The sequence below is a fragment of the Endocarpon pusillum genome, assembly GCF_000464535.1.
Source record: "Endocarpon pusillum Z07020 unplaced genomic scaffold scaffold5436, whole genome shotgun sequence".
NCBI classification, from domain to species: domain Eukaryota; kingdom Fungi; phylum Ascomycota; class Eurotiomycetes; order Verrucariales; family Verrucariaceae; genus Endocarpon; species Endocarpon pusillum.
In genome coordinates this window covers 80275-107179 of record NW_006916513.1, presented here as the reverse complement: position 1 = coordinate 107179, position 26905 = coordinate 80275, and the positions used below count along the sequence as shown (strand labels likewise).

General features: G+C 50.4%; 10 protein-coding genes across 10 annotated transcripts; 4 read left to right on the top strand and 6 right to left on the bottom strand.

Annotated features, from left to right (window-relative positions):
• Positions 1-2615: 2615 nt before the first annotated feature.
• On the top strand, positions 2616-3629 carry EPUS_07058 (uncharacterized protein; the record flags this gene model as incomplete). Its single annotated transcript, XM_007806391.1, has 2 exons — positions 2616-3215; positions 3396-3629. 2 exons carry the CDS (start codon positions 2616-2618, stop codon positions 3627-3629), a joined length of 834 nt encoding a protein of 277 aa, XP_007804582.1.
• A 1680-nt stretch (positions 3630-5309) lies between these two features.
• Positions 5310-6028, bottom strand: EPUS_07057 (uncharacterized protein; the record flags this gene model as incomplete). The annotated part of the gene is made up of 2 exons (XM_007806390.1): positions 5310-5872; positions 5962-6028. 2 exons carry the CDS (start codon positions 6026-6028, stop codon positions 5310-5312), a joined length of 630 nt encoding a protein of 209 aa, XP_007804581.1.
• A 385-nt stretch (positions 6029-6413) lies between these two features.
• On the top strand, positions 6414-10716 carry EPUS_07056 (uncharacterized protein; the record flags this gene model as incomplete). The annotated part of the gene is made up of 2 exons (XM_007806389.1): positions 6414-9439; positions 9495-10716. 2 exons carry the CDS (start codon positions 6414-6416, stop codon positions 10714-10716), a joined length of 4248 nt encoding a protein of 1415 aa, XP_007804580.1.
• A 222-nt stretch (positions 10717-10938) lies between these two features.
• Positions 10939-12318, bottom strand: EPUS_07055 (uncharacterized protein; the record flags this gene model as incomplete). The annotated part of the gene is made up of 1 exon (XM_007806388.1): positions 10939-12318. The coding sequence occupies one exon, from the start codon at positions 12316-12318 to the stop codon at positions 10939-10941; it is 1380 nt and encodes a 459-aa protein (XP_007804579.1).
• A 1544-nt stretch (positions 12319-13862) lies between these two features.
• On the top strand, positions 13863-16221 carry EPUS_07054 (uncharacterized protein; the record flags this gene model as incomplete). The annotated part of the gene is made up of 5 exons (XM_007806387.1): positions 13863-13945; positions 14510-14568; positions 14627-14716; positions 14828-14932; positions 14984-16221. The coding sequence occupies 5 exons, from the start codon at positions 13863-13865 to the stop codon at positions 16219-16221; spliced, it is 1575 nt and encodes a 524-aa protein (XP_007804578.1).
• A 184-nt stretch (positions 16222-16405) lies between these two features.
• Positions 16406-17356, bottom strand: EPUS_07053 (uncharacterized protein; the record flags this gene model as incomplete). The annotated part of the gene is made up of 1 exon (XM_007806386.1): positions 16406-17356. One exon carries the CDS (start codon positions 17354-17356, stop codon positions 16406-16408), a length of 951 nt encoding a protein of 316 aa, XP_007804577.1.
• A 230-nt stretch (positions 17357-17586) lies between these two features.
• Positions 17587-18555, top strand: EPUS_07052 (uncharacterized protein; the record flags this gene model as incomplete). Its single annotated transcript, XM_007806385.1, has 1 exon — positions 17587-18555. The coding sequence occupies one exon, from the start codon at positions 17587-17589 to the stop codon at positions 18553-18555; it is 969 nt and encodes a 322-aa protein (XP_007804576.1).
• A 1536-nt stretch (positions 18556-20091) lies between these two features.
• Positions 20092-20553, bottom strand: EPUS_07051 (uncharacterized protein; the record flags this gene model as incomplete). The annotated part of the gene is made up of 1 exon (XM_007806384.1): positions 20092-20553. The coding sequence occupies one exon, from the start codon at positions 20551-20553 to the stop codon at positions 20092-20094; it is 462 nt and encodes a 153-aa protein (XP_007804575.1).
• A 982-nt stretch (positions 20554-21535) lies between these two features.
• On the bottom strand, positions 21536-23086 carry EPUS_07050 (uncharacterized protein; the record flags this gene model as incomplete). Its single annotated transcript, XM_007806383.1, has 1 exon — positions 21536-23086. One exon carries the CDS (start codon positions 23084-23086, stop codon positions 21536-21538), a length of 1551 nt encoding a protein of 516 aa, XP_007804574.1.
• Positions 23087-23876: 790 nt separating this feature from the next.
• EPUS_07049 (uncharacterized protein) lies at positions 23877-26556 on the bottom strand (the record flags this gene model as incomplete). Its single annotated transcript, XM_007806382.1, has 2 exons — positions 23877-24809; positions 24862-26556. The coding sequence occupies 2 exons, from the start codon at positions 26554-26556 to the stop codon at positions 23877-23879; spliced, it is 2628 nt and encodes an 875-aa protein (XP_007804573.1).
• Between the last annotated feature and the right edge of the window lie 349 nt (positions 26557-26905).

Here is a 26905-nt window from a genome sequence, read left to right as displayed (position 1 = left end):
GAGTTGGATGCCCCCTCCAGGAGGCATTGCTTTGCGAATCCTGACGCCAAAGGACTTCGAGTGGTGACAGGGTGTCCTGGTTCATACAGCACACGACAGGGATAGGGGATTGTGATCCTAAGCAATAGCCTACTATGCGTTTCATAAGTGTTGTGAGTTCTTGATGTTACCCCCGCATCGCTAATACTGTCCCGTTGTATTGTAGTGAAAAGTAAGGCAGACATTTCTGTACAACAACATAGACCTCCATTTCGAGTTTGAGTTTTTTAACAATTTCGGTGAATTTCAAGGTTAGTAAAAGTCGGAAGACAACAACAGCAACGCATTAATCGTACGGAATTCGGCCATGATGAGGAGGCATCGCTATAGCTGCTTGTTAAAGCTAAAGGGCAACAAATTTCGAGTAGTTGTTATTGAGATACAACCGTTTGAATTGCCCGTTGATTCGCTAGAAGTTGACGTGGCCGAGTAGTGGGGAGCTAAACCGAATTAAGAAGAGACACACTTTCCGGCAGCACTGAGTACGTAGTAAGTATAGAGATGATTTCGGTCATGTGAGACTTTTTGACAGATTGCGTATTAAGGTGACACGAGTACGGAGTAATCTGTCATAATATAGCAACTTATTTCTACACTAGTCCTAGACTATTCTATCATGAGATTCTGGCCATCTATCCACTGCTAAATATCTGCTGTCATCTTATCCGTCCTTATCGAAGAATGTCTCTGTTTCGCGCTCGACTATCTCTGTATAAACACCTGCAGAAGACTCATCTCGGGTAGCATTAGCAGTATCACGCATCTTGGTTCCGTCCCTTTTGCAGGCCAGCAACTTGTCAGCCGCCAATCTTTTGTGTCCAGGTTTTGGTAGAAGGCTCACCTTCTCCAGCAGCTAGTACAAACATCCTTCACGATACACTTCGAGATCCCGCCGGGGCATGTCAATAAAGAAGCTGGCATGCTGATGGAGGCACATCCAGGTCATTTCAAAGTCCTTGTCTGACACCAATTACTTGGGTGACAGACGTTGCCCGAGAAGAAAGAAGAAGATAAGAAAAAAGTGGCAGCAATCAACCTTACAAGCCCACACATCTTTTGGCAGCTCGAAACGAGGGTTCGTCAATAAGTTTATCCATTACACAAAATGGTTACAATATGCGGAAGGTCTATTGTTACTAACACCATATCTCATTTTGCATCTAGAGTTTCGTACTTCTCAATTCTGGAAAAAGTAGCTTCAGCTTTGGAAGCCTGAGGTCCCTCGAAATACGATCCACGTCACATTTGATGTAATATTATCTCAAGGATTCGCAGAAGCTGCTGACAGCAGCTCGGGGAGATACATCTTGCTCTCAAATTCTTGTTTCGCAAGGACATTAGGTGCTTCTGCATTCAGCTTCTGCTCCGTTTGCACTTGTTGTTTTCGCTCACTTTTGAGTCTATTCATGAATCCCGCAGTGGCCGCCGTGGCAACTGCAATAATTCCCAAGGGTATACCAACAGCAAGCCCAACAACACGGCCCGTTCCTGACCCGCTCGAAGGAGGAGGCCTGGATTGTTCATCAGGTGTGGAGGGACTTGAAGATGGCGTGATCGCGGCCAGCGTTTGCGTTATCGATGCCAGCGTCGTGATGGTCCGGCCAGCGCTGGTCGAAGCCGACGCAATCGTACCAAGCATCCTGGACCTGTTGCCCACGCCCACAATGGCGCCGGGAATGAAATTGAAGACATTCGTTATCGCTGCAGCACGATGCGTCTGTGGCTGCACAGCAGTAGGTTGGATTGGTGCTGGTTGAGCACTATAAGAGGCTCATGGGGGCATCTCGGCCAACTGATGAACGGAGGAGAGGTTAGCGACTAAGTCAAGGTATGCCCTAGGCTCTGAAGCGATAGGATGGATCTCTCACCTGATAGACACGGTCTGGGACAGGTGGGATCTTGGAAGGTTGGATCGGTGCAGCTTCTCCGATAGATCACTGAATCCCACCGCGTGTAGCATGTGCCGTCGGCGAGGCACGCTTCGAATGTTCGGCAGCAGACACTTGACGTTGCGTACTTGCTGGTATTGCACGGAAAGCCGTCTCTATCGACTGTTACTACGGTATCAGGTAGGAGTATTGTTAGCTCAAAGCTAGTAACTTGGCGGCGGAACTGGTACTGAGCGAAACGACTAATACTATACAAGCTAAGTGGTATCAGTTCAGGTGATTTGTGTGGATGATCATAAACGAAGCCTTTGGAAGAGTGTATGGCGATGTACTAGTGCTAGTCATCATGCTAACAATGCGGAGTACTTCTGCCTGATACCGCAGTAGCGTAGGCGGTAATCGCAAACTGAAACAGCCCGAAGAGTAAGCATACGCAACTAACAGGCTTTAAGCCAGGATTGGAACCTTAATAACCTGAATGAATTACAAAGCATCTGTATTACAAAGCATTTAACTATCTGTAGCTATGTTGGTAAGCCTAACCTTTCAATAATTCTTATATATACCCCCTGCAAAGAGAAGCAAAGTCCCATTTGCTTCAATATGAGCAGCCTGCTGATTATCGAAACTCATTACTCGGTGTAAGAATCGATTCCCTCTAAACTACCAACCTGAATATCAATCACGATGCCTCGCTTTCCACATGGCATTCCGCTACCTAATGGACTTAACACGGACCCTCCCTTACCAGCTGATGCTCCCACCATTGGCTTCAAGCTCAATCATCTTTGCCTTCGCGTGCGCGATCCGGAAAAATCACTGCATTTTTACATCAATCTCATGGGCATGCGCACCGTCTTCGTTACCAATACCGGACCTATGACAGTGTACTTCTTGGGCTATCCATCAACGGACCAACACCGTGAAAACCTTGATAAATTTGGCAAGGAGACCTCGATTCCAGACACCGTGGGCCTCTTAGAGCTTTTCCATATCCACGGATCTGAGAAACAACCAGAGGGCTTCTATAGCTCTGGCAATACGCCCCCGAATCTAGGTTTTTGTCACCTAGGTTTTAGTGTTCCGGATCTGCCAAGGACGTTGGAGAGACTCAAAGTGAATGGCGTCCCAGTCATCAAGGATATCGGTGTTTCAACTCGACAGAGCATACCTATCACTGCTTGGGAGAATGAGCAAGGTATTGGTATCGAAGTCGAGGGTACCGACAGCGAAATCCACCCGGTTTTCAAGCAAATCTTCGCCAACTTCGCCTATGTTCAAGATCCCGTAAGTTGTCATCAGCTCCCAATTCACATTGAGTGCAAGGCCCTCGCTAAGAAAAGACACAGGATGGATACTTAGTCGAGTTGCTCCCACAAGGCTTTGGGGGTGACCAAGTTGCGGCTCAAGAGTCAAGTTGATCGCGAAACGTCAAGGTGAATTTCTCTGTAATTTCATGGCTTCTAGGACGACCCAGTTCTCTCCGGCGGAGTCGCTGATGTCGGTGATGGCTGTTTTGGTGTCTTGATGCGATGGTATCTCGAACAGAATTTTGGCCACATGAGCATAGAACATACATCGAATGATCAGGTTGCCACACCAGGTGGATGCGACAAGGTCGAGCGGCAGTCTTTCGACTTCCGCACAATAGATACGACACATGGGCCAACAGTCCCTAGCCTGGAGTTATTGAGACGATAGAATCATGACCATCGGACGCCTGATCGATGGATGTCTGCGAGCGACTTCGGGGACCAAAACGTCGAGGCTGTTTTGGATAGCCAACCGGAAAAGCACCGGGTCATTCCTTCAATGTTCGAGCCGCATGCACAATGGTACCAAGCAGAAGTCTCGGGCAGTCTCCTGTCCCACGTGCATAGCGTTTTCGGATAGGCGTGAACATGATGGCGTAACCCTGTATTGGATCAAGTGGAAAGCATTGTTTAGCGCTGGATGCCCTCGTTATTCAACTGAAGGGAAACACTCATAGCATGGTTTGAGCTGCAAATGGCTTCTATTATGCACAAAGCTTTGAGGTCACTTCCGAATGCGTAGCCGCCAAGATTGCTGGCAGCACAAGCGCCGCTTTGTACGGTCAGTACGAGATTTTCTCCCACATCGTGGACGAATCATTATCACCTCGTACCTGCAGGGCAATCTATTGTATGGCCGTTCAAAGGCCGGCAGTGGAACATGCTACGACAAGGTCAGTGCTTAGCTCAAATTACCATCCCTCGTATTAATGGACTGTCGGGAAGTTAGCGTCGGGCGTATACGACAGCGTGTACCGTCAACTGCATGTCTAGATCGAGACCCAGTCTTCGAAAGCCGAGCTCCAGAGGTGCTACTGAAGCTTTCTTGGAGCCTTCCGGTTGATGTCTGGTCGCTAGGCTTTATGGTAGGCAGCAAAAATAGTTACCACCGAAGACGGGCACGCTTGCTAGCCACTGTCACAAGATACTTGAAGTTCTAGAAGGGAGGAACTCGTTCGATCCCATAGATCAAGTTCATGATCAATACATGCTTCCGTTGGCGTTAGTAGCAGAGTACATTGGCCAAGGAAACAGTTGCAGTGCTTTACGCACTCCTAGTACTAGTTAGGTAGTACTCTAAGCATTTGAAATTGGGACGCCAAGACTAGCCCCTTTCCAATCACCCTATTACGTCGATATTATCATCTTCCCAGTCCAAAGAACACCGGCCTCATCATGACCTTATGAAGCTTTCCCTCCTAGCAGAGATGACTAAAAGCCCAAAGCCGGCATCGTTCAGGACAGATATCGATGATTTGAAAAGACTCACGTAGTGATCTCCCTCAACACCATCGAAGCCGCCACTTACACTCCTTCCAACCACTATCTCCCTCGGTGGACGCTGTGATGGCCAACATTATGCCGAGTCCGAACTCAGCGCTAGTTACGCTTGGAATGGAAACAACTCTAACAGAAACGACAATTTCGATCTCTAAATCTGGACGCGTACCTGGTTCAGAGTCAATGCAGCCATTAACATCCATGTTGATGGCCTCGTCGAGAATTGAAGCGGGGTTCGGTGGAGAGTTAGGTGGTTCATATGCCGGAAGATGTAGCTCACAAAGTTCAAGATGTTGGAAAGCTGAGGGTTTTGTCGGTGGTAAAGTATCATAGGTCATATGGGTTTTATTAGGTAGGATAGTGTATCCTTGAGCTGTTAGAACGGTGGAACAATTGGTAGTGGTGCTGTTGATGATGTTGATGCTGCTGCATGGAGCATATTCAGAAGCTTCAAACACCCCCATCTCCAATATTCAAGACTCTAAAGGACCCTCTATTCCCAGCGCCATCGCTAATCACACATCTACAAATATCATAACCCATACCAATATAAGCCAAGATGCACATGTCACAACTCTTCCTGACTTCCACCAGCGTCCTCCTCCTCCTTCTCCGTCCCGTTCTCAACCACTTCCCTCAAGAAAGCCTTCGAAAATCTACTCACCTGCTCAAAACACACCTCAAACCCATCATCTGCACCATAATAAGGATCGATCACTTCCTCACCCAACTCAGTTGGTTCATTTCGCCCACCAAACTCCCCAAACAACCTCACACTCGCCTTACTCGCTGCCCCACCCTTCTTCCGATCGACCCTACCCTTCAAAGCCTTGAGATCAGCCAGATTTTGAGAATCCATAGCGAGGATATAATCGAACTTCTCGAAGTCCTGGGCGGTTATCTTTCGTGCCCTGTGGTTGTAGTTGGTAATTTTGTGGGATGAGAGGGTGGAGACGGTGCGGGGGTCGGGTGGGGAGTCAGCGTGGTAGGCTAGCGTTCCGGCGGAGTCTATGTAGGATATTTGGGGGTGTGGTTGGGTTGGGAGTTGTAAGGAGGAGGGTGAGGTGGGATTCGTTGGTGGGAGGTTGTGGCTTAGGGAGCGGAAGACTGCTTCGGCCATTGGTGATCTGCCTGCGGAAAAGTCAGTGGGAGGTCGGAGAAGGAGTTGAGTCACGAGTGGAGGGAGGACTGGCGTGGATACTGGTACGGGGACGACGTACATATATTGCCTAAACAGACGAACAGGACGGACACTTTTGAGGAGGATGGAGATGCAAAGTCAGCCATTGTGCGTTGCTGGATTTAGAATTATTGAATGAAAGCTAGGAGGAAGAGTGTTGCAGTTGGAAGAGCAGCTTTGATGCAAATTCCATTGAGAAGCTTCTGATCTCAATCCGCAGGTTCGGAAAGCTCATGGTGAGCGTGCGGTATCTAACATAGTACGTAGTAGATAGTAGTACCCGAGTAGGACGTGGTTGATGGTAGCTGGTTACTAACCAATGATGTCTTAGCGTGATCGAACGCGTACTACTACGTAAAGCACTTCTGGGCATCGCGTCCCCTAACGCGAGGCTTTCCCCACAGTGAGAACCACAACATGCAATACTGATATCCTCGTCCCAATAATCTATTCAATTCTGTGGACGAGGTTCGGACTATTACGCGAGGAATTATGGATACATCTACCGCCAACTTGTCTTCGCCTTCTTTATCACCACAAAATGACCAGCTCGATATCACCATGCTTACACCTGGCCGAAAAGTGAAAGCCCTGCTAGCCCAATTCAACGACTCGGATTCCGATGAAAATCTATCTGCGAAGAACGTAGGAACTTCAATGGAGCATGACAAGGCCATTGAACCCGGGCAGAACAACGTTAATCACTACATTAGAAGCCCCCAGCAATTCAAAGCTCAAGACCAAGCATCGGAAGACGAGGTGCTTTCACGAAGACCAAGAGGTCATCTAGCTGCACGAATGCAGGCAACTGCGATTAACGATAATCCTACATCGTCTGATGAAGACTCTGGGGCTAATGCCTATGCTCGCATCAAGGATCAAATCGCGCAGATTTCGACACCAACGAATATACCTTTAAAGACTTTAGAAGAAGCGAGCAGTGGGGATGAATTGCGAAGTGCTGCACCAAGAAGAAGACTTTTACAAAGGAGGGATACTGCTGTGGAAGACCATCCTTCGCGTCAAGGAATGCGATCACCGTCGCCCTTGTTCTTCCCTTCCCCTTCAGTGGCCAAGCTACCAAGGAGAGCGTCCTCTGGTAATGAGCATCACGATGCTTCAGACTCTGACCAGCTTCCGGAAGAACCTCTGAAACAATCCGGATCCAAATTTCTCGCTCTAGTGGAAAAGCACCGCAAGCAGCGACTCGCTAGGGAAGCCGCAGAGGAAGCCAAACGAGCAGAACGGATAGCACAGTTGAAAAAAGCCGGGTCAAAGGGATCGTCCAATGCAGGTGCGGTTACGCTCGATGTTCAATCAGATGAGAGTGACGACTCCGATCGTAGTATCGGAAATAGATTGACGCAGCAAGCTCGACCTACAAGGAAAGCTAGTAAAAGGGCGCTTGAGGAGATGAGCCGAGAAACTCAACGCATGAGCCGCAGCATGCAATTGGCACATCAAGCCAGGACGAAAAAGAAAATCACAAAGGAGAGCTTACTGGCAAGGTTTAATCTGATCACACCAGGACCCGGCGCTGTTCAGCGAGCAGAGACAGGCCATGCTTCTGCCACGGCCAGTTCTGCTCCTGCCTCAGATGCCGAAGGTGTGAAGGAACAACAAACACCTCCTACAAGCCCTTTGCCTTCCGAAGGTGACAACCAGCCAGTCACGGAACTACAGGGCTCTGCTGAGCCAGCTGTAGCAGCTATGACCATGGGATGTGAAGAGCCTCCTAAGATGAGAAACCTCCTGACTTCGCAGCCCACTACGCTGGAGAAAGGTAAAGCCAAGGTGGCAACCATAGATGAGACTACAGACGCAGCAGAAGAGCCTGTCGCAACTCTGGGCAAACAACGAGTGCGTCCTGTTCGGGTGAGGTGGTCAAAGCAGGATGCGGTAATTGCGCGAGGAGCAGACTCTGATTCGGATCTTGAGATAGTAACATCCAAGTCCAAATCCAAAAAATTCGCCGTCTTCGAGAGATTGCCCCAGACCAGACCTAGGGAGACGAATTCCCACCTCATCCTTCGTTCTTTGGCTCACCTGCAAACCGGTAGCGCAGATAACAAGCACGCCTCAATGAATGCTGCGCAGATGGAAGCGCAGTTGAGAAGAGCTGCAAGAGTGCAAGCTCAGAAAGAAAGGCAAGAAAAGCTCGAAGGACTGAGGTCAAGAGGTATCTTTGTTCAGACTGCCGAACAACGGCAGAAAGAGCAGGAGGATGTTGAGGATTTGGTCGAGCGAGCTCGTATGGAAGGTGCAGAGATTCAGCGACGTGAAAAGGAAATGGCGAAGAAAGATGGTACGTTCGTCAAAGACGAGCTGGATGATGACGAAAGTGATGATGAGGATGATACGGATTTTCAGGATGAGCATGAGGGGCTTGAAGATCCAATTTCTGGTTCTGAGGACGAGCTCGAGGAAGAAGATGATATCGACCAAGAAGCTGTCGAGAGAGAGGATGATCTGGATATAAAACCGGAAAGGGCCGAGATGATCGACGAAGAGGCTGATGAAGCGCAGTCAAATGGTTTTGAGAGCCAACATTCAGAGGACGAAGACATAAACACGTCAGGGAAGGAGAAGGAATCGCCCCAACTTCCTGCTCGCAGACGACGTATACTGATCCTCAGTGATGACGAAGACGAGAATGAGCATCATAGTCAACATCATACCTCGCCTCAAATCACGAAAACTCCACAATCTATCATACGTTCGGCAAGAAAGGTGATCCCCGGATTGCAAATGTCTGACGATTTGCCGATTGGTCTCACACAAGCGTTTGCAGCCACAATGGCGGATTCCGAAGTGCAAGACGAAGCAATCGCAACACAAGAACAAGACTCTCTCGTGTTGACCCGTGATCTCCCTTCTCCAAACTTCAAGGCGGTCCCCTCTCTTACACGACTTGAATCATTTGATGTGATTACCGATAGCCAGCCTGCCAGCCAGACGCAGCCACTGGATCTTGACCTGTCAGTCACACAAGCGCAGGCGGTCCCTCAGTCGCCAGCTGGCATGTCATCTACACAGTTCTCATTTGTGCCTACGCAAGATGTAGGCTACGTTATGAGCCCCTTCAAGGAAAGCCGATTCGATACACCACTAGCAGCACCTCACTCTACCATCGATACCGTCATTCTTCCTCCAGAAGAGCAGTCTCCAATACTTCAGCGAAAAGGCAGACTCAGGCGTGGGAGGGCAGCCGTTGGTTCTGATGAAGAAGCCATGGACAATGAGGATCCTCCAAGTGGACTTGGATTGGACAAATCTGCCTTCACGGTCATGCAACGTGCAGCCAAAACCAAGGACCAAGAGGATGCTTTTGACAGGTCGAGATCTTATGCCAGAGAGATTGTCGATGAAGCGGCGGAGGAGTCAGAAGATGAGTATGCTGGTCTTGGTGGTGCAAGTGATGACGAAGAGGGCGAAGAGGACGAAGCAGACCGACGCATTATTGACAATGACGAAAACCTCGGCCAGGGGGACGAAAGCAAGCTAGCAGGGTTTTATGCGTAAGTCCTAGATGTGCTACCAGCATCCGTGACAATTTGCTGACAAGGTGCAAAGTGACAAAGAACGAAAGCAGGACGAAGCTGCGGTCTCCAAATTGTTGAAAGACATCACCACCGGCGGTCTGCGGCGTAAACGAGGTGCTGCGGATGATCTTGATGTTTCAGACGAAGAAGACGCCATCGCCAGACGTCGAGAGGTAAAGAGACGAGAGTTTGCTCGTATGAGACGCGAACTTCTCAAGGATGAAGCAGTAGGCAAGATTGCAGAAGACAAAAAGAAGCAGGCTTTCCTTCAAAGCATCGAAGACCGGGATGCGGCCGAAGACGAAGACATAGCATTTGCTGAGGTAGAACAGACGGAGGAAGATACGCAGTGGCAAACACGATCTGCCGAGGAAACCAGCAGCCAGACCAATATTTCAGTGATCGATGATCAATCGCAGCGCAAGCGACCTCTCGAGCCATCTACAGCCGATTTCATAAACCGTCAAGCGCCTTCCCATCGCCGAACAACCAATCAAATCGGCACCGTCCAACGCAAGCCCTCGACCCTCGCCGAAATCCGTGAACAAGTCTCTTTCCTTATCGACGAACCGAACTCCCAAAATGGGACACACGACCCCGACTCCTCAGAGGACGACGCCCAAGAACCAGAAGCCTACGTCAATCTCAACCGCCACCTACAACCAGCAGACGAGGAGAACGAAGACCCGGACGAGGGTCTGGCCGACTTCATCGTCGACGACGAAAGGCTCATATTCAAGAAACCGCAGCTCCCTACTGCACGCGCCCCAGCAACCGAGCGCAGAAGCAAACCCAACGTGGTCGATCGATTATCCCTCCTTCGTCAATCTTCTTCAGCCTCATCCTCATCCTCATCCTCAACCAGCACCAGCAGCCACAGCCACTCCGGCTCCAAACTCGCCTTCTTCACCTCCAAATCCTCCGCCGACAATCCGTCCTCCCTCTTCAAAGTCCCTGCCCTCCTCCGCCGCGCAACCACCAACTCAAGCTTCAACTCCGACACGGGAAGTAATGTCAGCGCGACGGGGGTTACGGAACGCGGGGCCGTCGAGAACGAAAAGGAAATGATCCGCAAGGCGCAGGGAGGCAGGAGGAGCGCTATCAATTATTATGCCAAGGGCAGGGTGGAGGAGAGGGAGAAGGTTAGAGAGGGGAGGGTGGCGAAGAGTACCAAGGTCAAGAACTTGAAGAGTGGGGCGAAGGGGAAGGCGGGATTCTTGGGTGGGTTGTTTGGCGAGAGCTTGTGGGAATGAGGTGTTGGTGGTATTTATTACGCTGGGGGTGGTGGGTCAATACGACGGGAGAGGTGTGCGGATTGCTCTTGAAGTTGGATGGCTATGCAATTTGTGGGGATTACTTTGTGAGTCCAACACTGCAAACGTTGGGTCGTGGTGGTTGAGTCGTTGAATTTTGCCTCTTCTTCCTTTGTCTCGTCTCGATCGTTCTTTGTTTCGGGACCGAAGGACCGGCCAGGATCATGCATCCAGCACATCCCAAAGCACCGCTAACTTCCATAATGCTTCCCTGCCATTTTCACCATCCTCTTCCTCTTTCTCTTGTGTATCCATACCCTCCATACTCAGATCAACATCCCACCCCATCCTCACACCCACCACACATCCCTTTGCAATAGCAACCCTCTTCCTCTCTGCCTTGCCACCCATCCTATCAGAAGCACCCAGCCCGATCAAAACCCAACCCCTTCCCACCTCATCCCTAAACATGACGCATCTCCCACCCAAGCTTCCTCGCAGCACGCAAGCAACCCTCACCCTCTCAATCCCTCTACTACCACCTTGCCCCTGTCCCTGTCCCTGTCCCTGTCCCTGCGCTTCCGTGACGCCAAGCCCCAAGATCAGGTTGCGGACCGTGTCTGCCGCCCCGCCTGTGAGGTAGTCTCTGGCTCTTCCGCCTCCACCACGATGGCGCGAGGGGGAAAATGCGGGTGGGAGCTCGGCATTCAGGGAGGGGCTGGTGGGGGGGTGCTGCTTGGGATTCGGGCGGAAGAGTGGTCTAGGCCCTGGAGTTTTTGCTGTGGGAGTTGTCTGTGCGAGAGAGGTCGAGGTCGAGGTGGAGATTTGTGGATGCGCTGGTTTTAGTCGGAATCGCGCGGTTGTTGTGCTGGTTGGTGGGTTGGTTGGGGTGGCGAGGGGGGAGGAGGAGATGTCTGAGTTAGACTCGGATGCGGAGCCGGATGCGGATGCAGGAGGGGTGGTTGCAGGCTCCTTGTTGTGGTTTTCTTTGTTGGAGGTAGGCTGCTTGGGGAAGATGTCAGGCTGGTGGTCGACATCATCTATGGTGCTGAAGGCATGATCTGTCCTGTTTTCTAGCCGTCTTCGTTTTCGTGCTGCTATGGGGGTGGCGAAGGTTTCGTCCTCGGAAGGAGAGTCTATCTCGTGTTGCCTGGGATATTGCGATCCTCGTGTCCCACGTAGTCGTTCCAAGAACTCGAGGTCTGCTAGCTCGTCGTCTTGGATCTCTCCAGAATGATCTGGGTGGCTTCTCGGCGGGAGGTTGTTAGTGTTCAGATCGTCCTCCTCATTCTCATCGTCAAGATCATCTACATCTCGGTATTGTGACACAGAAGATGAGAAACGTGACCTCGAAGGCAGCCGTGGAGAAGACTGGTCAGGCTCTTCGAACGAGGTTTCTATCTCGTCTTTCAAGCTAGGCCGATCGCGGAAACGTGATGTGGTAGTTCCTGGTGCCGATAGAGGCTGCTGTTGGGTTGAGCAGGGACGGGTAAACCTCGACGATCGTGACGCTGACGCTGGAGACGGAGATGGATGAGACTGTGGTTTGGCGAATTTAACGCTCGATGCCGATGAGGATTGGTGTTGGAAACGCCGGGACATTGCATATTTTCTTCGCCACGGCTAAGTAACCAGGATTACCAGAGGCCAGATGAGTGGACGCTGGCGGCTATCCCTTGCGCTTTGACCTCAATATTTTCCTTGAGAGACTTCTTCTGCCACGTTCGAATGTTGCCACTGCTGCCACTTGTTTGTCATCACTTGCTTCACAGGGCTAAACTTGTAAGTAGGCCTGAACAAGTATCAGTCTTAGAATATGATTCCGGAAGCAGTGGCTAGTGTGTTTCGTGTGTTTCTGTGTTCTCTACAAGGTTATGGTTATGGTTATGGTCGGAGGTTTACGTATGGTTAGGAGTTATGGTTAAGTTAGTACTGAGAAATTATTAATAGCGCTAAGCAAAAATTTGTACCCGTACCCGTACTTCTTACTGTACCTCACCGTAAACATTGAAGAAATTGAGTTTACATTTTGTTGCATTTCCACAAGAGATCATCTTGATGGAAGTTTTCCGCATCTTACGAGAACACGCCTTTTCGCCTTTTCGCCTTTCTGCGATGCTAAGAATGGTCGAGGGAGACGATTTGCTTTCCGAGCAATACAAATTTTCTGCCATTCTGATGCCCTGGTCAACCGAAGCTCCTCTTTATCAAAGCACCGGATGCCCACCAAACAAACAGAGCAACGTGGATATTCACTCCAGCGGCTTAAAATGAGATATCGGCAATATTCTTCGGTGCAGCTCAAGAGTAATGTGTGAATTCATGCGTTGTGAAACGACCTCACTGGTATGACTGAGGCCAATTTGGCAACCAAAGCAGCCGTCCACAGCTTAACAAGCCATGTGCATGCCCAGACGGCGCCTGGGTGTCTTCGGCCAAAGGGGCTTCCTTTGACAAAGACTCGAGTAGCTGGAGCTTCAGCACAGGCGTCCGAATGAACCAGATTATGGAATGCTCCTTGCGCTGAGTGGGGAGGAATGTTGACCGCCAGCACAGCGCCAGCACTGCACCAGCACAGCACCAGCCACACTCAAGGGCTGCCTGCAATGGCTGGTTCGGCTGGGGTGTAGTTAGCCTGCTCATTCTATGCAGCCAGCAGAAGGACCCAGATCTCGAAAATCCTGGTACAAGACCTATGCTACATTTTACAAGAGCCCTGGAGGAGGAATAGTCAACAACAAATGGCAAGCTACCCAATTCCACCAAATAAAAATTGTTTTCCCCGGGTTCCTTCAGACATTGAGCTACTGCTAAAGATATTAGTGATTGCTCAGGGAGTGACAGTCTAGACTACTGCTTAGCCTAGTCTTGATATGGCAGTTACGAGATTCGGCAACCATGGGTTGAGACGACATACAACTTAAATATATATCCTTGGACATGACCATGACGGTCAGCCATGGCAATCTCTATATGAATTGCTTACTCAAGCAGCACAGCCATCTACACCACCTTGTTGCAATGAATATAAAGACAATACATGCAAGCTCCGAGCTCATCTTTAAAGAATACAGATTTGTGACAACGTCCCGCTCGTTGACGGCTCGTTGATGGTTTCCAAGCCATCTCAACTGTCATCAACCACCATGACACCGGATTCGAAGCTGCTTGAGGTCTTTCAAGACGTGGAGTCTCATAGTGAGGTATCGGACATGAAGATGATCACGCCGTTAATGAGGAATAGCTCAAGAATTTCTCCATTGTTCAAGAAGCTGTTGATTAGTTATGCAAAGTCGTACTATCAAGCTCTTAGACTGCATGATGTGGGCAAATAACAGATACACAGTATAGGAATACAGAGTAGTTGTCTCCAAAGAAAGCTGCAGTACCAGAGCTATAATCCGAGTCATTCTCGGCATCATGTCATCTTCGACATCAATCTTACCAAGCTGAAGCCTGAAGACGAGGAGGACCTCGTCATCGTGCCGAGATATGCCGAGATATGCCGAGATATGCCGAGACGTACTGAGACACACCGAGCTCATCGTCGTTGACTCTTGCCAAGCTTGAGTTCCAGAGCTTCCACGATCTTCCGGAATATTTCTTTCTTTTTAGCCTGCACACCGTGTTGCACACCGTGTTACAAATTTGCTCTTTTACCCGTGACCCTCCTTCAACCTGTCCACCACTTAATCTTCAACCACCAGAATTCTATCTCCAAGCTGCAACCACAGGATACTTATCATTCACCAGACTTCCACTCCCGGGCTGTAGCCTTTCAACTCTATTGCAGAATCATCTCAGCTCTGAGCTGTCATCAGTCTCTCGAACTTGTCATCAACTATTTCAAAAGTCAGTCTCCTACGCATCCACTCTGAAGGTTTCTGCTTAGAAGCTCACAAATATTTAGTGGTCAACACACGAGCCAACAAATACCCGAGCTTGGACTCACCCCCTACTGGGTTCAAGAGGTCAGCTAAAGCAGCAGGCCTCCTCGACGGTACGCGCACGGATCGCCGTGCGAACAAAGCAACACATTTGGACTCTCAAGGTCGCGTAGTCCCGATCCACCCTTGCCATCCTCCCGCACTAATTTATCTACACTCTTCAGATTCAGCTCGTGCTGGAATCAAGAAACCAGGTGAAGAAGCAGCCCTCGCTGGAGACGTCCGTACAGACAATGATGGAAGTCAAGTGGCAATATTGCAACCTCAAGGTTGTCTCACCTACTCCACTTTTCTCGTTCAGCACCTATTGACTTGTACAGGTCCGCCAGACTTGGGAGCCGCTCCCTCCAAGCTGTCCATGTCCGACCTTGGCAGCTTCCCTACAACGGGAATTGTCGGCCGTGCAAAAGCCACCCTCGCCAATGTCCTCAGTGCACGGTTCCCTGAAGTACGAAGAATCATCTCCCGCGACCTCAATCGGCGTGATCGACGTATGATGTTGCGGACCTGTCACAATCTCCGTGTCAGCATCAACAGCCAGGACCATCTTGCGCCTTTCTCCAAGTATTTCAGCGGTCGCTGCGACGCCCAGGTACCCGGGTGGGGAGAAGCGGGAGCAGGTCTTTACAGCGACAAAGTTAGGCACTCTCTCTCGAGACCTTGTTCGAACTGGGACGGCCCATACTCCATCATTAAATTGTGCGAAGGGCCTAGAATCTTGAAAAAGGCCGCTTGCGATGGCACACGTGGTGTGTGTGTGCGGTGCGTGCGTGATGCAACTGATCTTGCGGACCCCGGTGGTACAAGACAATGCCTTCCCAACTTCGGTGTCACACCTATCTGCGATGCTTGTTTCGTTTCCACGAATTCCCGCATGCTCAAAAGTTGCAGGTGTACCGGCCTCCCTCGGGCAGCTGGCGAGAGAAATGTATGGGACTTGTGGCTCTGCTTTGCATGCCAGCTAGCGTACAATGTGGAACAGGCCCAATTTGCCGATGACATGGCGCGCGCTTATCTTTACATGAAGAAGAACAAACACACCAATACCCTCGAATATCTTCCCAACGCTAAAATCAGTTCGGCAAAGCTGCCAACATGTCCGTGCGGAGACGCAAGGCTTCGAACCAAAGTCAAGGATGGTGGAAGCGCAAGCGCATACGGAATGTGCGTGTGGTGTGGAGGGTTGAAAACGACACGATTCCACGGCTTATCTGTAATTGCGAAAAGTATCTGGGAAGAGGACGGACCAGCCTGGCGAATAAGAGGTGAGGTTCGCATTGCAGACCAGGTCATCCCAAAGGAAGCTCTCATTGCTATACACAACCAGATCAAGCAGAAGGGATTGCCACCACCTCTACCCAGGGGAGCAAACAAATACTGGTCATATGCTAGCGTTACGGACGAGCCCAGGTTACTAGACGAGCAATTGCGCAACGAGTACGAGACTGAGAGGAGAAAACATCCAGAAGACAGGAAGAGATTGAACTGGGATGATCGGGAAGGATTCATTCGAAACTTCCGATGGCAAACACTTGCTGGGTCCGGGCACCCATGGTGATTAAGAATCTGAGATGTGGATGGGTATGGATGGTTTCACGCATTACAGGCCGTTGCTGGCTATCTGGCGAGATCTGCAGGTGGATTAATCCTAGAACTATCAATGGTGCTCAGGGGGGCAGTTGCAGGACATATTCTCTGAGCGAAGTTTGAAGGTGGCTGAGTCCTAGAGCTATCAATGGTGCTCAGGGGGGCAGTTGCAAGACGTATTCTCGGGTCGAATGAGCAAACTTCAAAATGTCCTTATCCCTCAGCTCCATGTATCTGCCAGCAGGGACTTCTTCTCCATTAATACCTGTTCCATTGGCAGTCTCCAAATCGATCAAGTACGGTCTGACTCTCCCCGTCTTGTCTCCAAACTCATTTCTCTTCTCCACGTACCGGAATTGAATCACAGCATGCTGCTTTGAACAGCTTGGATGCTCCACCAACAAATCCACCACAGCCGCCTCCCTACCAATCAGCCAACAACTCCGTTGACTCAGCTCGATCGTATCCATGATCTCCGACCCCTTGAAAACGTACATGCGCCATGCTTGGCTTGGCGGCGGCTTGCGTGCCTCGGGAGGCTCATGATACTTCAGAACAATGGCCTGACCATCCATGGATGTGATAGTGTTGCTTTCTGCCGCCAGCCGGCCTGTCGTAGAGAAGTTGGGCTTTTGCTTCTCTGCGGGGGGTGTCCCTTTGGTTATGGTTGTAGATTCACCTTTGAATGCGTCTTGTTGGGATGGTAATGGCCTGTGTCCTTTCATCGAAGCCTTTCTATCATCGTCCTTTGGTCTCGGACGACGAGCATCTGCGGGAGGACTCGACCGACCAGCGCGGTTCAAGTAGCTGTCTTCATGTTCATCCCTTTGACCGCTGTATCTGCGTCTCTCCTCCTCCCCATATCGCCGGCTAGGCTGACTGCGCGGACTTCGTGATCGATCTCGCTCTGATCCATCACTGCTGTAAGAGTATCGTCGCCTCTTTCTGTCGCGTTCGCGACTTCTCGAATCGCTGTCTCGTGAATCTCTTCTCCGCCGTTCCCTACTCCTTCGCCTTTCTCTGTACGGTTCCGGTGATGAAGATGTCGACCTTGTCCTTCTGCGTCGATGGCGATCTGAGCTTCTCCTGTCCTGATCTCGCGGCATTTTCTCGAGTAACGTTGTTAAGCTTTCCATTTCCTCCCTCCCAGCACCTTTTCTCCACCTCCGCAGCGGGAAATCTCCCACTCCGCGAACTTCTCCAAAAATGCACCATTGATGCCCCATTGATGCCCCATTTGGTACCCCGCTTCCTGCTTTGCATCTCTACTACGTACATGATATGACATCTCTATTTTGTTCCTCCTGAGGCTGGCCTCTTTCGCATTCACTTGAACATGTTGAAAAAACCAGGACTTCTGTCGACATGCTACAGTCTTCAGAACCACCTTCATTCCCACCAATCGTCGACGTCACCACCCTCCCTCCCACAACAACGAGCACGATCTCTTCCACAGCTGCAGATCAAGCGGACATATGCAGATGTCCATCATGGACGAGGCCCGGACTTTCGTGACAATATGAACTGGCCTACCAAGACGTCTTCATCCGCAATCCCCACTCCCTACGAAATATTTGATCTAGAGAAAGGCACCGCATATTCCAAGCACAAGTTCTATGAACTAGTCAAGATCTACCATCCAGATCGACACATTATAGAAGACAATATCTCTAGCAGAGAGCTCTCGCACAGTGAGAGACTGGAGAGATATCGTCTCGTCATCTTGGCCAACGAGATCCTGTCCGACCCTATCAAGAGAAGAGAATACGACAATCATGGTGCGGGATGGGCAGGCCACCAGCGCATAAGCAACAGACACACTCGAGGATACTATGCGCCAGGTAGCAAGAAGCCATATGGTAGAGGCGAAGGCTACGATAATTCTCCTTTCGCTAATGCTACGTGGGAGGACTGGGAGCGATGGTATGCCAGAGACACCAATGAAACAGCGAAGCAAAGTCACGCAGGAAACTATATCAGCCCGAATATGTTCGCCTCCTTCATACTTATGATGGCGGTCATCTCTGGCGTCGCACAGGCTACAAACGCCGGGCAGTTTTCAGGGTCGATCGAGGAGAGAGCGCAGGCCTTTACAGCAGAGACGAGCCGCTTTCTCAACAATAGAGCAGAGAAACAGAAGACAGATACCTTGGACTCAGACTCGCGAATAAAGTGGTTTCTGGAGAAGAGAGATCCTTCTAAATCTGGGTTGAAAGATGCCGAGGAGAACATCTACAAAGATCATTTCTCGCAACGCCTCCTCCCAGCTCCGAAGCAAGTCGACGTATCAGACACTGCAGACTAAACCAAGTCTCCGCCATGCAGGATAGACATATCTTCCAGACCCACCAGAGGGGGTGCATACTGTGGCTGCAAGGGGAACTCAGCTCCTACCGATCCTTCGCTGAGTCGATGCCACCATCCAAAAAGCCAACTTTGGAGCACGGTGCTGCTATGATGAAGTCGACTTTGCAGTAGAAGAACGCGTCCTTTGCTGCTCAAAGAACAGAGGCAGTATTACAGTCGCAATAATGCTCAAGAAGCAACCTCCAAGCCAATAGTTCGTACAGAAAAGGCGAATTAAATGGCCTGCCATACCACATATGTGTAGGTCTAGGGACAGGAGTGGCAATCAGAAACAACCATACGGTGCACAATAATCAGGACATAGATCAGCTTGTGCCTAGCTGGAAATAGCCTGGAATGTTCTTTGTCGCAACCGGGGTGACGACAATAGGGCATTCGCCAAGGGCAAAGAGCGGAGAAATAATGAGGTCTCCGCTGTTGGGGATCCTCAGTACGCCTCAAAGGAATACCAGCACAGGAATGACACCACGAGGGACGTCATCTTCTCAAATAGACGCGTGAGCCTCTGGCTGTTTGCTAGGGATACGGAGCCTAACATTCCGTTCCTGCAGCCGCTCGAGCCAATCTGCGAACAACCAAGCTGAGAGCAAGTAAACCTTCAACCAAGAGATAGCTACCCGGGTGCCATTTCCTGCCGTTGCATAGAAACTGGTATGGACCAGAGGGGTACTGTAATGAACCTGTGATATGTTGCGAAGATGCATGTTTGCTGTTATGGTCATGTTTAGACTTATCCGCGATGATGTAGCATCTATGCTCATGAAGAGTCATATGTCCCAGCTTCTCGAAGAGATGTCATGTTACAATACCCAACTTCTTGTCATGAATTTTGCCCTTACTCCAATTGTGTTGATTCCTTCGCATGATCTCTTTTCTTCATCCTGTGCTTTTCTTCCTGTCTACTGAAATCAACCTGTGCACCATAGGGCTGAAGTCGGGATTCGAGCACGCCTGATTCAATCAGCATACCCAAGGTTCCACCAACGTGGCCAAATCTTGACAATATTCAAGTATCTAACTTGGTCGTTCTGGATCAGGCTATTCACAAGTCAAGTTGTTGTCTTTGACAACGAAGGACGCCTGACCAAACCAGAGACATGGTCAAGTTGTTCAATATCCATGGCAGATATCATGGTTGACCAACGAACAACGGAGCAAGATGCAAGCCTACCAGCTCAGCCAGCAGGTTCAAGGATGTCAATGCCACACAGGAGAAAGAGCAAGAGTAATTCACGAGATGGATAGTGTAACAATTTCCTTTCCCTTTGATGCTTTGTTGTACCAACCGGAGATCTATCAATACAGGCCACAGGACCAGCCCAGGCAATCGCATATACTCGCAAGGAAAAAGAAACAAGACAAAACTGCAGCAAAGTAGCTACCAAAGAGCAGGAGGCAAGAACTTACCTCGCACCCTCCTCACTCACCTTTGCATCTCCCTTCTCCCCTCTTCTTCTTCATCTTCTTCTTTCACCTAGAAAGAATTGCTCGACGCTTCAGACGCCGTGGTCGAAGACTCGGAAGAAAGCTTGCCTCTGGCCGAGCCAAGCGCATCCCCCTTCTCCTCTTGCGATGGCGTCACCCACGTGAACGTGTCCGGCTTGGCCGCCGCAGGTCCACCGAGCTGCTGCTGCTCCTTCGTCTTCGCCTGTGAAGTGGTATCCTGCTCATCCAGCTTCTGGAAATCCACCCGCTTGGTCTCGTATTGGGCCCACATGCTGCCCTGGAGTCCGTCACCGGGCCCTTTCCAGCCGTAGCTGGGACCCTGGTTCAGGATGTTGGAGATGTGGCGCTCGGATTTGGGTGCATCGGCTGGGATGGTCTTGACGCCGGACATGGAGGCTGTGGACGCGAGGGTCTGGCCTGGTATGTACGAGTTGCGTTCGGCCCAGGTGGAGGGGCGGGGGAAGCTGGACATGTTTCTTGATGGGCCCATGGTTGGAAAGTTTGGTTGGAAAATTTGGGTTTGAGATTGTGTGGTTTTGGGTTTTTGGAACGTTGTTGGTTTTGGTTTGTTTGTGTGTTTTTGTTTGTTATGGAGGATTGAGTGTGAAGGAAAGCCTATCCAACACATGCTGGCATGGTGTTCATATATCCGAATACTAGCCAGCGTGGGCAGGTGGGTGGACAATGGTACACAAAGAGACTGGAAGTTGAACAAGGAGGGAACAACACTTTCTATGTCCCGAGGCGACAAAGCGCTCCTTCGAGAGCCACAAAGAAACGAACCCAGAATAGATATCCGCCTAACTATCAATCAATGAAGGAGACATGGAACAATGAATCATCCATCAAGCGCAGCATTACATTACATTGCTAAATTCGACAGATCGAAATAATGAAATACCTAGTTCTTTATTTCTAAATCCACCCACCTACTTGCGCTCTAGCTCGTAGTCCCGTAGTCCCGTAGTCCCGTAGATTGGGGAGATTGGGCGCTGAATGGATGTGGTAAATCTACAGTATCGACAATGAATAATGCAACTTCGAACGCCTGCGAGCGAGCGCGGTAGGTAGAAGGTAGAATGTAAATAGCGAAGTAGTATGCGTCGGATATGAAGATGGAATTGGAATTAGAAAAACTAGCGTCTGTTGCAACTTGAGGGGCGGCGTTGGTTGCTGGCCAGCAAGAGAGGGAGAGGGAGAGGGGTCTGCTCTGCGTGTACAGAGGGACGAGGGAGGACTACGCGCTGAGTAGATGGCATCGCGAAAGGCGTATATTCGACTCCGATGCTGCCGCCAACTTTCAAGATGTGAGTTCATGGCTGATCCTCTTCAAGAAGGGGGATGGGGTGAAGGCGAGGGCACATGAGACGGATTTTCTCCGAAGGAGGAGGAGGGGAGGCATCTGCTCGAGTCCGTACAGAAGATAGGATTCGCATGCATATCTTTGGTTGACAAGCCCCTCTGTGTATGTATCACACACTCCTCATCGCCTCCCGCAGCAGCGGCGCGACCTGTTTCCGACTCTTGATTACATTGCGCTGCCACCATATCCTCCCCTTTAGAGCACCACCACGACCACCATCACCGTTATCATCCCCTTTATCCTCCCCTGCGCCCTCCTCCTCCTCCTCCTCCTCCTCCTCCTCCCGGCCAAGCGCACGCGCCAACGCCTGATCGTCCTCCCAATCCTCCAGCCCCAATTCCTCACCCGCCATCTCGTGAAACTTCTGCACCGCCCTCCTCGATGCCTCGGTCCGCCCCGTATCCAGGAGGAGTAATTCGCGCTGGAAGCCAGCCTCGGCATCTGCAGGCACGGTCATGAGAGCGAACAGGTCCAGCGCCGGGTCTTGACGCGTTGCGAAATCTCGCATCGCGCGCACGAAATTCACCACAGATGATCCGTCGGCTTTGCTGATCAGCCACGAGACAGGCTTGACTGTGCTTGCCATGCCGAGATGCATTGTCGATGGTTCCACGCTGTTTGGACTGGTTTCGGTGCGCTTCTCGGACCAAGCTTTGTAGTCCCTGTTGAAGATCTCGGGGAGGGAGAGGAGGGAGAGGGAGTCTGCCCTGGTTGCGGAGATCTGCTCGTAGAAGGATTTTCGGTCCCATTTCGCTGCTTTTTCGCGAGTTGTTGGGTGGGTTTCGTGTTGTGAAGAGGAGGAGCTGTTGGTGATGATCTCCTCAAGGAAGCCTACAACCTTCCGATCCAGATCCGAGACTTTCCCCTCGGCTCTCAGATTCGCCGTGTCGATTAGTATGGCCGCTAGAGAAAGCTTTGCTAACTCCCCGGTCGCTGGGCCGCTGTCCTCTTCTTTGCGGGTTGTAGCAGCAGGGTTCAACAGATCACCCCAAAACCCCTCATCCTTCAGGTATTGCACGACGAGGGTAGTGCAGCTTCCGATCCCGGTTCTGATGATGCGTGGAGATGCGGATGGAGGGACAGACGATTCGTCGATGTGGTGGTCTATGCATCCTACCACGTCTAGTCTGGAGGATAATTCTGAGGATGAGATATCTGGGAGGGGGATTGAGAGGGCGTTGTGATCAACCAGCAAGACCTGAATTTTGCCTTCCGACGCGGACTGGGTTGTGGTGGTTGCTTTGGAGAAGACATAATTCAAGGGGGATGAGGCACACGAGCGGATATCCGAAATAGTGACGAGATTTTCCAGTAAGCTCTTGTTCACTTCTGCCTCTACCCTATCATCCTGAGCATTACCACCCTGGTTGTGGCCATGCAAAGCAAGTCGCAACGCAGTTCCAAATTCTGGCCGGAGACGCCACAGCTCAGCTGATGATGTGGAGGGAAGATTGAGGACCGGAATGTGGAGACATGGTTGTGGTGATGGCGACCTCCTTGCGTAGTGGCTATGAAAAAACGAGTAGATGGTGGCGGAGATAAAGCTGTCGAGGTCGCATGATGGATTGCCCAAGACGAGTGTGTAATAAGTTGGTGAAGTTGTTGGGCGAAGTGCGGCGGAGCGGGCCTGAGCGAGGAAGCGGAGGAGGGGAGATGCCATCCAGTCTTTCTCTTTTCACTGGACTAGTACTTCTGCTATCTATACCTTTCGTCGGTGTTGATATAATTAGAAGAGACTGGCCACCTATTGCGCCCCGTAAGATTGCTCGAAGGCCTTTCAAATCTTACGACCGTGGCGGAGCAGGCTACAGAGAGATGTAGTCTTGAACATGTTCTACAAGGGCAACTATCGCACTATCGCAACGAGAGGTCTTAGCTGATCTGTAGTGTGTAAGCTAGAGGTAAAGGTAAGAGTGAGAATGCAACGATTCGGCTGACGTTAAACCGTTAAATTAACCCTCAACCCCCTTGCCAAGCCTGGTCTGGGCACCTCCGGCCCTGTTTGTGACTATTCCCCTTTCTGGAAATACTTACTTCCGACCAGAAATATGTGTTGTGTGGGATGGGTAATAGAATTCTATCACAGCATCCATAGTCGGTGCTAGTTCACCTGTTAGACCAAGCCCGTTGCAAATTGACCCTACTGGCGCACTCCAGACTAGATCTGGAACCACACTCCTTTGTACATCCACCACATCTGCAAAAATTTCTACGTCAAAGTAGTATGCAGCATTGAGAGAAGTACCAGCAAAGCAGGCATCCCAAAGGAAGACAGGTAGGACAGGGCTGGGAAGATGGTATGAAAAGGCATCAAAGAAGTGAAGATTGAGAGAAAAGTCCATTCATAAATATCTACCGTGAAAGGTATCATGTAATTGCTTGTCCATTCTATGTCCAACAGTTATCCCACCACACTAGAACCCAATCATCACGTGTATACAAGTAGAAGATTAATCCTGCTTAGTCTCACCCCCCTCAGGAACCTGTTTGTGCATCGGTGAGGCAAGTCGGAACATTGCATTACCGAGTCCAGACCTCACCGGACCTGAGGGCTTCTCATTGTGCAGACTTTCTATATTTGCAAGCCTTTCCTTCATGTCATCATTGCTGACCGTCACAGCACTGGTCAGAGCATTGTCTTGTGGAGGGCTAGGGGTGAATGGGGTGAAAGGTGTTTGAGATTGTGAAGCGGGCGATTGCATCCTGGACAGATCCCTTTTCGAAGTATCACTAAGTGATGTCATTCGTCTTTGTAGCATCCTACTTGCTTCCGCTGCCTCTTTCTCCTGCAACGATTCCGATGGCAACAGGACGGCACGGTCCAGCTCATACGGCAGCCCTCTGTGACGTCCACGAATCTGCATGGCGATGATGACCAATTTCGACACTGTCCTGAATTCCCCAGAAAACGAAGCATTGATGGTTGGATATCCCAACGAGAGTCCGACAGTTCCGTAGGCGGAGATGATCTCGAAGAGCACGGAAAATAGAGTAAAGGCATACTCGTTGGTGTTTTCGAGCCTGTCGCCCTCCACAATGGCGATGATGAAAAGTCCCAAAAAGACATACCACAAATCGAAACTCAATTGCTTGCGCAAATGAGCTCCAATGTAGCTTGGCTCACTGTCATCACCATCGCCGTTGGCTGGCCTTTCCCCGTAGATCCCCAAGCTCTTTTCTTCGTACACGTTTGTTCGACGCATGGAGATGGCGATCGGGAAGACGGAAATATACATCATGATGAGGTAGGAGACTTGAATTGCAGGGTGCAACAAGGAAAGATTGACAACCGAAAACCCAGCCGTTCGAGTCGAAGCAGCTTGAAACAGTCCGTTGGTGAATTTCTGGAATCCCGGCATTCTCGAAACCGTTTCGTCATTCAACTATCGTTTGTGATTAGCATGTCGGATCTCCCACTGAGGTGAACCAACTTACGTCTAGTATGACAAAGAAAATCAGATCCAGGGCATTGAGTGCAATGACTATAGCAAAAAGCCACCAGGTAGCTGCCCTCGGAAACAGTAGGGTGAAGCACCGACGCGGATGATCGAGTAGAAACTGAAGCTCCTCCCACAGACCAGTTCCTCGTGGAACCAGTTTGGAAGTAAACCAGATGACAAATCTGAGCATGCATGGGAAACCAGTGTTGCCGATAATGATAAGGAAGGTCATGAGCAGTAGCGGGAAGACCGCAGTGCCGAAGGAGATCATGGAATCAGGCGTCAGAGTGAAGCCCAAATCATTGAAAGCAGAACCTGCAGTAAAAACTCCCCACCAGGGTCGACCTTGACCAAAACTAGTAACGACTGAACCGTAGGTGGCACTTTCCATAATCCATGGCGTCAGACAAATGACACCAAAGGCATGAAAAAGGAAGAAGTATGCTATCAATACGACCGCAAGAGTTTTGAGCGCACGATACTCAATGCCTCCTAATTCTTCCCTTTGCTCTTCATTGAGATTGACGAAAGTAGAATTGCGCACAACGGTAGGTACCCAACTCAGGTATGGTGCTTGTTCCTTGGGCTCTTCTTCTTTCGACTTGAAAAAGGTGGTGTTGGCGCTGATGAGACCCTTAATATCACTTGCCCGCCTCGATCTCACTTTGGAGAACAGGCTGGCAGAGGGTTGTGCGGATGATGAGCGGGAGCCATTCTTCTCAGTCTCGAGTCTTGGAAATGGGCTGGCCTTCTCTCGAGATCGCGAGATCTTGGGTTCATTGATGGTGATGTGATTGGCTGATACGGGCGTCCTGCCAAAATCCACAGGACCCAAGTGAGGTTGATCGAGCCGGCCTGTGGCCTTGCGTGTCAAAGCTGCATTTTCTTCGTCACCGACATCCTCGGGCTTCCCGCCGCGGTCAAACTCGCGTGGACTTGGTATACGCAGCGTGCTCTTGTCTTTGGGACTCCTCTGATTCTCTAGGAAGGCGATATGGTGGTCCATGTTATGGCGTTGAGGAGGTTGTATGATCTCAGGTACTGCGCCATCTGCACCCAATGCTCCTTGTCTTTCAGAAGGTATTTCGCCCTGAGCGGTGTCGTTAGAGCTAGTCACGCTCTCATTGCGTGCAGACGAGGAACTTAGACTTTCCTCCGCTGCGTTGGCCTTGGACTTTTCCTCTTCCAAGCTTCCATCAAACGTATGACCATCATGAAGCACGACAATGCTCCTCCCTCGCACGCCCTTCTCTTTCCTGCCCAGTTCAGGATCGTTTTTGGCTTTGGAAACGGATCTGCCCTTTGACTTGGATCTGCGGAGATTGCGGGCTTCTTCTACAACGTGCTTGAATCTTTTCTCGAACCAATACAACCGGACGTACACAACAGAGCTATGGATGAAGATTGGATTGCAGAGCATGCTGAGCATGTAGAGAAGAAATTGTTGGCCGGTATGGATTTTATTGACGTCGATTGTGTTGAGGCCGCTTTGAGTTGCACCACCGCTACCGAAAAAGAGGGCATCAATGTAAGGCATACCACCAATTGCGTAGATGATGACGGAGCCTGTAAGTGCCATGCCAGAGATGTACAGATAATGTATTGTGATAAAATTCAAGCGACCCTTTGTGAATAGATCTGGTATGAGCGGCTTGATGCGGTCCCAGACCGCCCTGAATGACGAGCTCATTGTCGCGAGGAGGATGCGTTCTTTGCTCTATAAAACACGGCTGCAATGGTTTCTAGAAGCTGCAGCTGGGGAAAGAGAGGCCTTTAGAGGAGAGAAGGAGACTGCTGACGGGGGTCGGGCGGATGATAAAGATAGACCTTTCGGTTGGCTGACCTGGTTAGCCCAGGGGAAGGTTGGAAATCTCCATTGTCGTTTGAGGACGAGGCGATGAACTCTTGGCTAGAGGATGAGGGAATGCGGGGGATCGGTAGAAATAGGGCCTGAATTGAGATAACGATGAGGTTGCGATTGTGGTCTGATATTTATCAAGGTTGAATGGATGGGAAGACTGCGGAGCCGACTGCGGAGC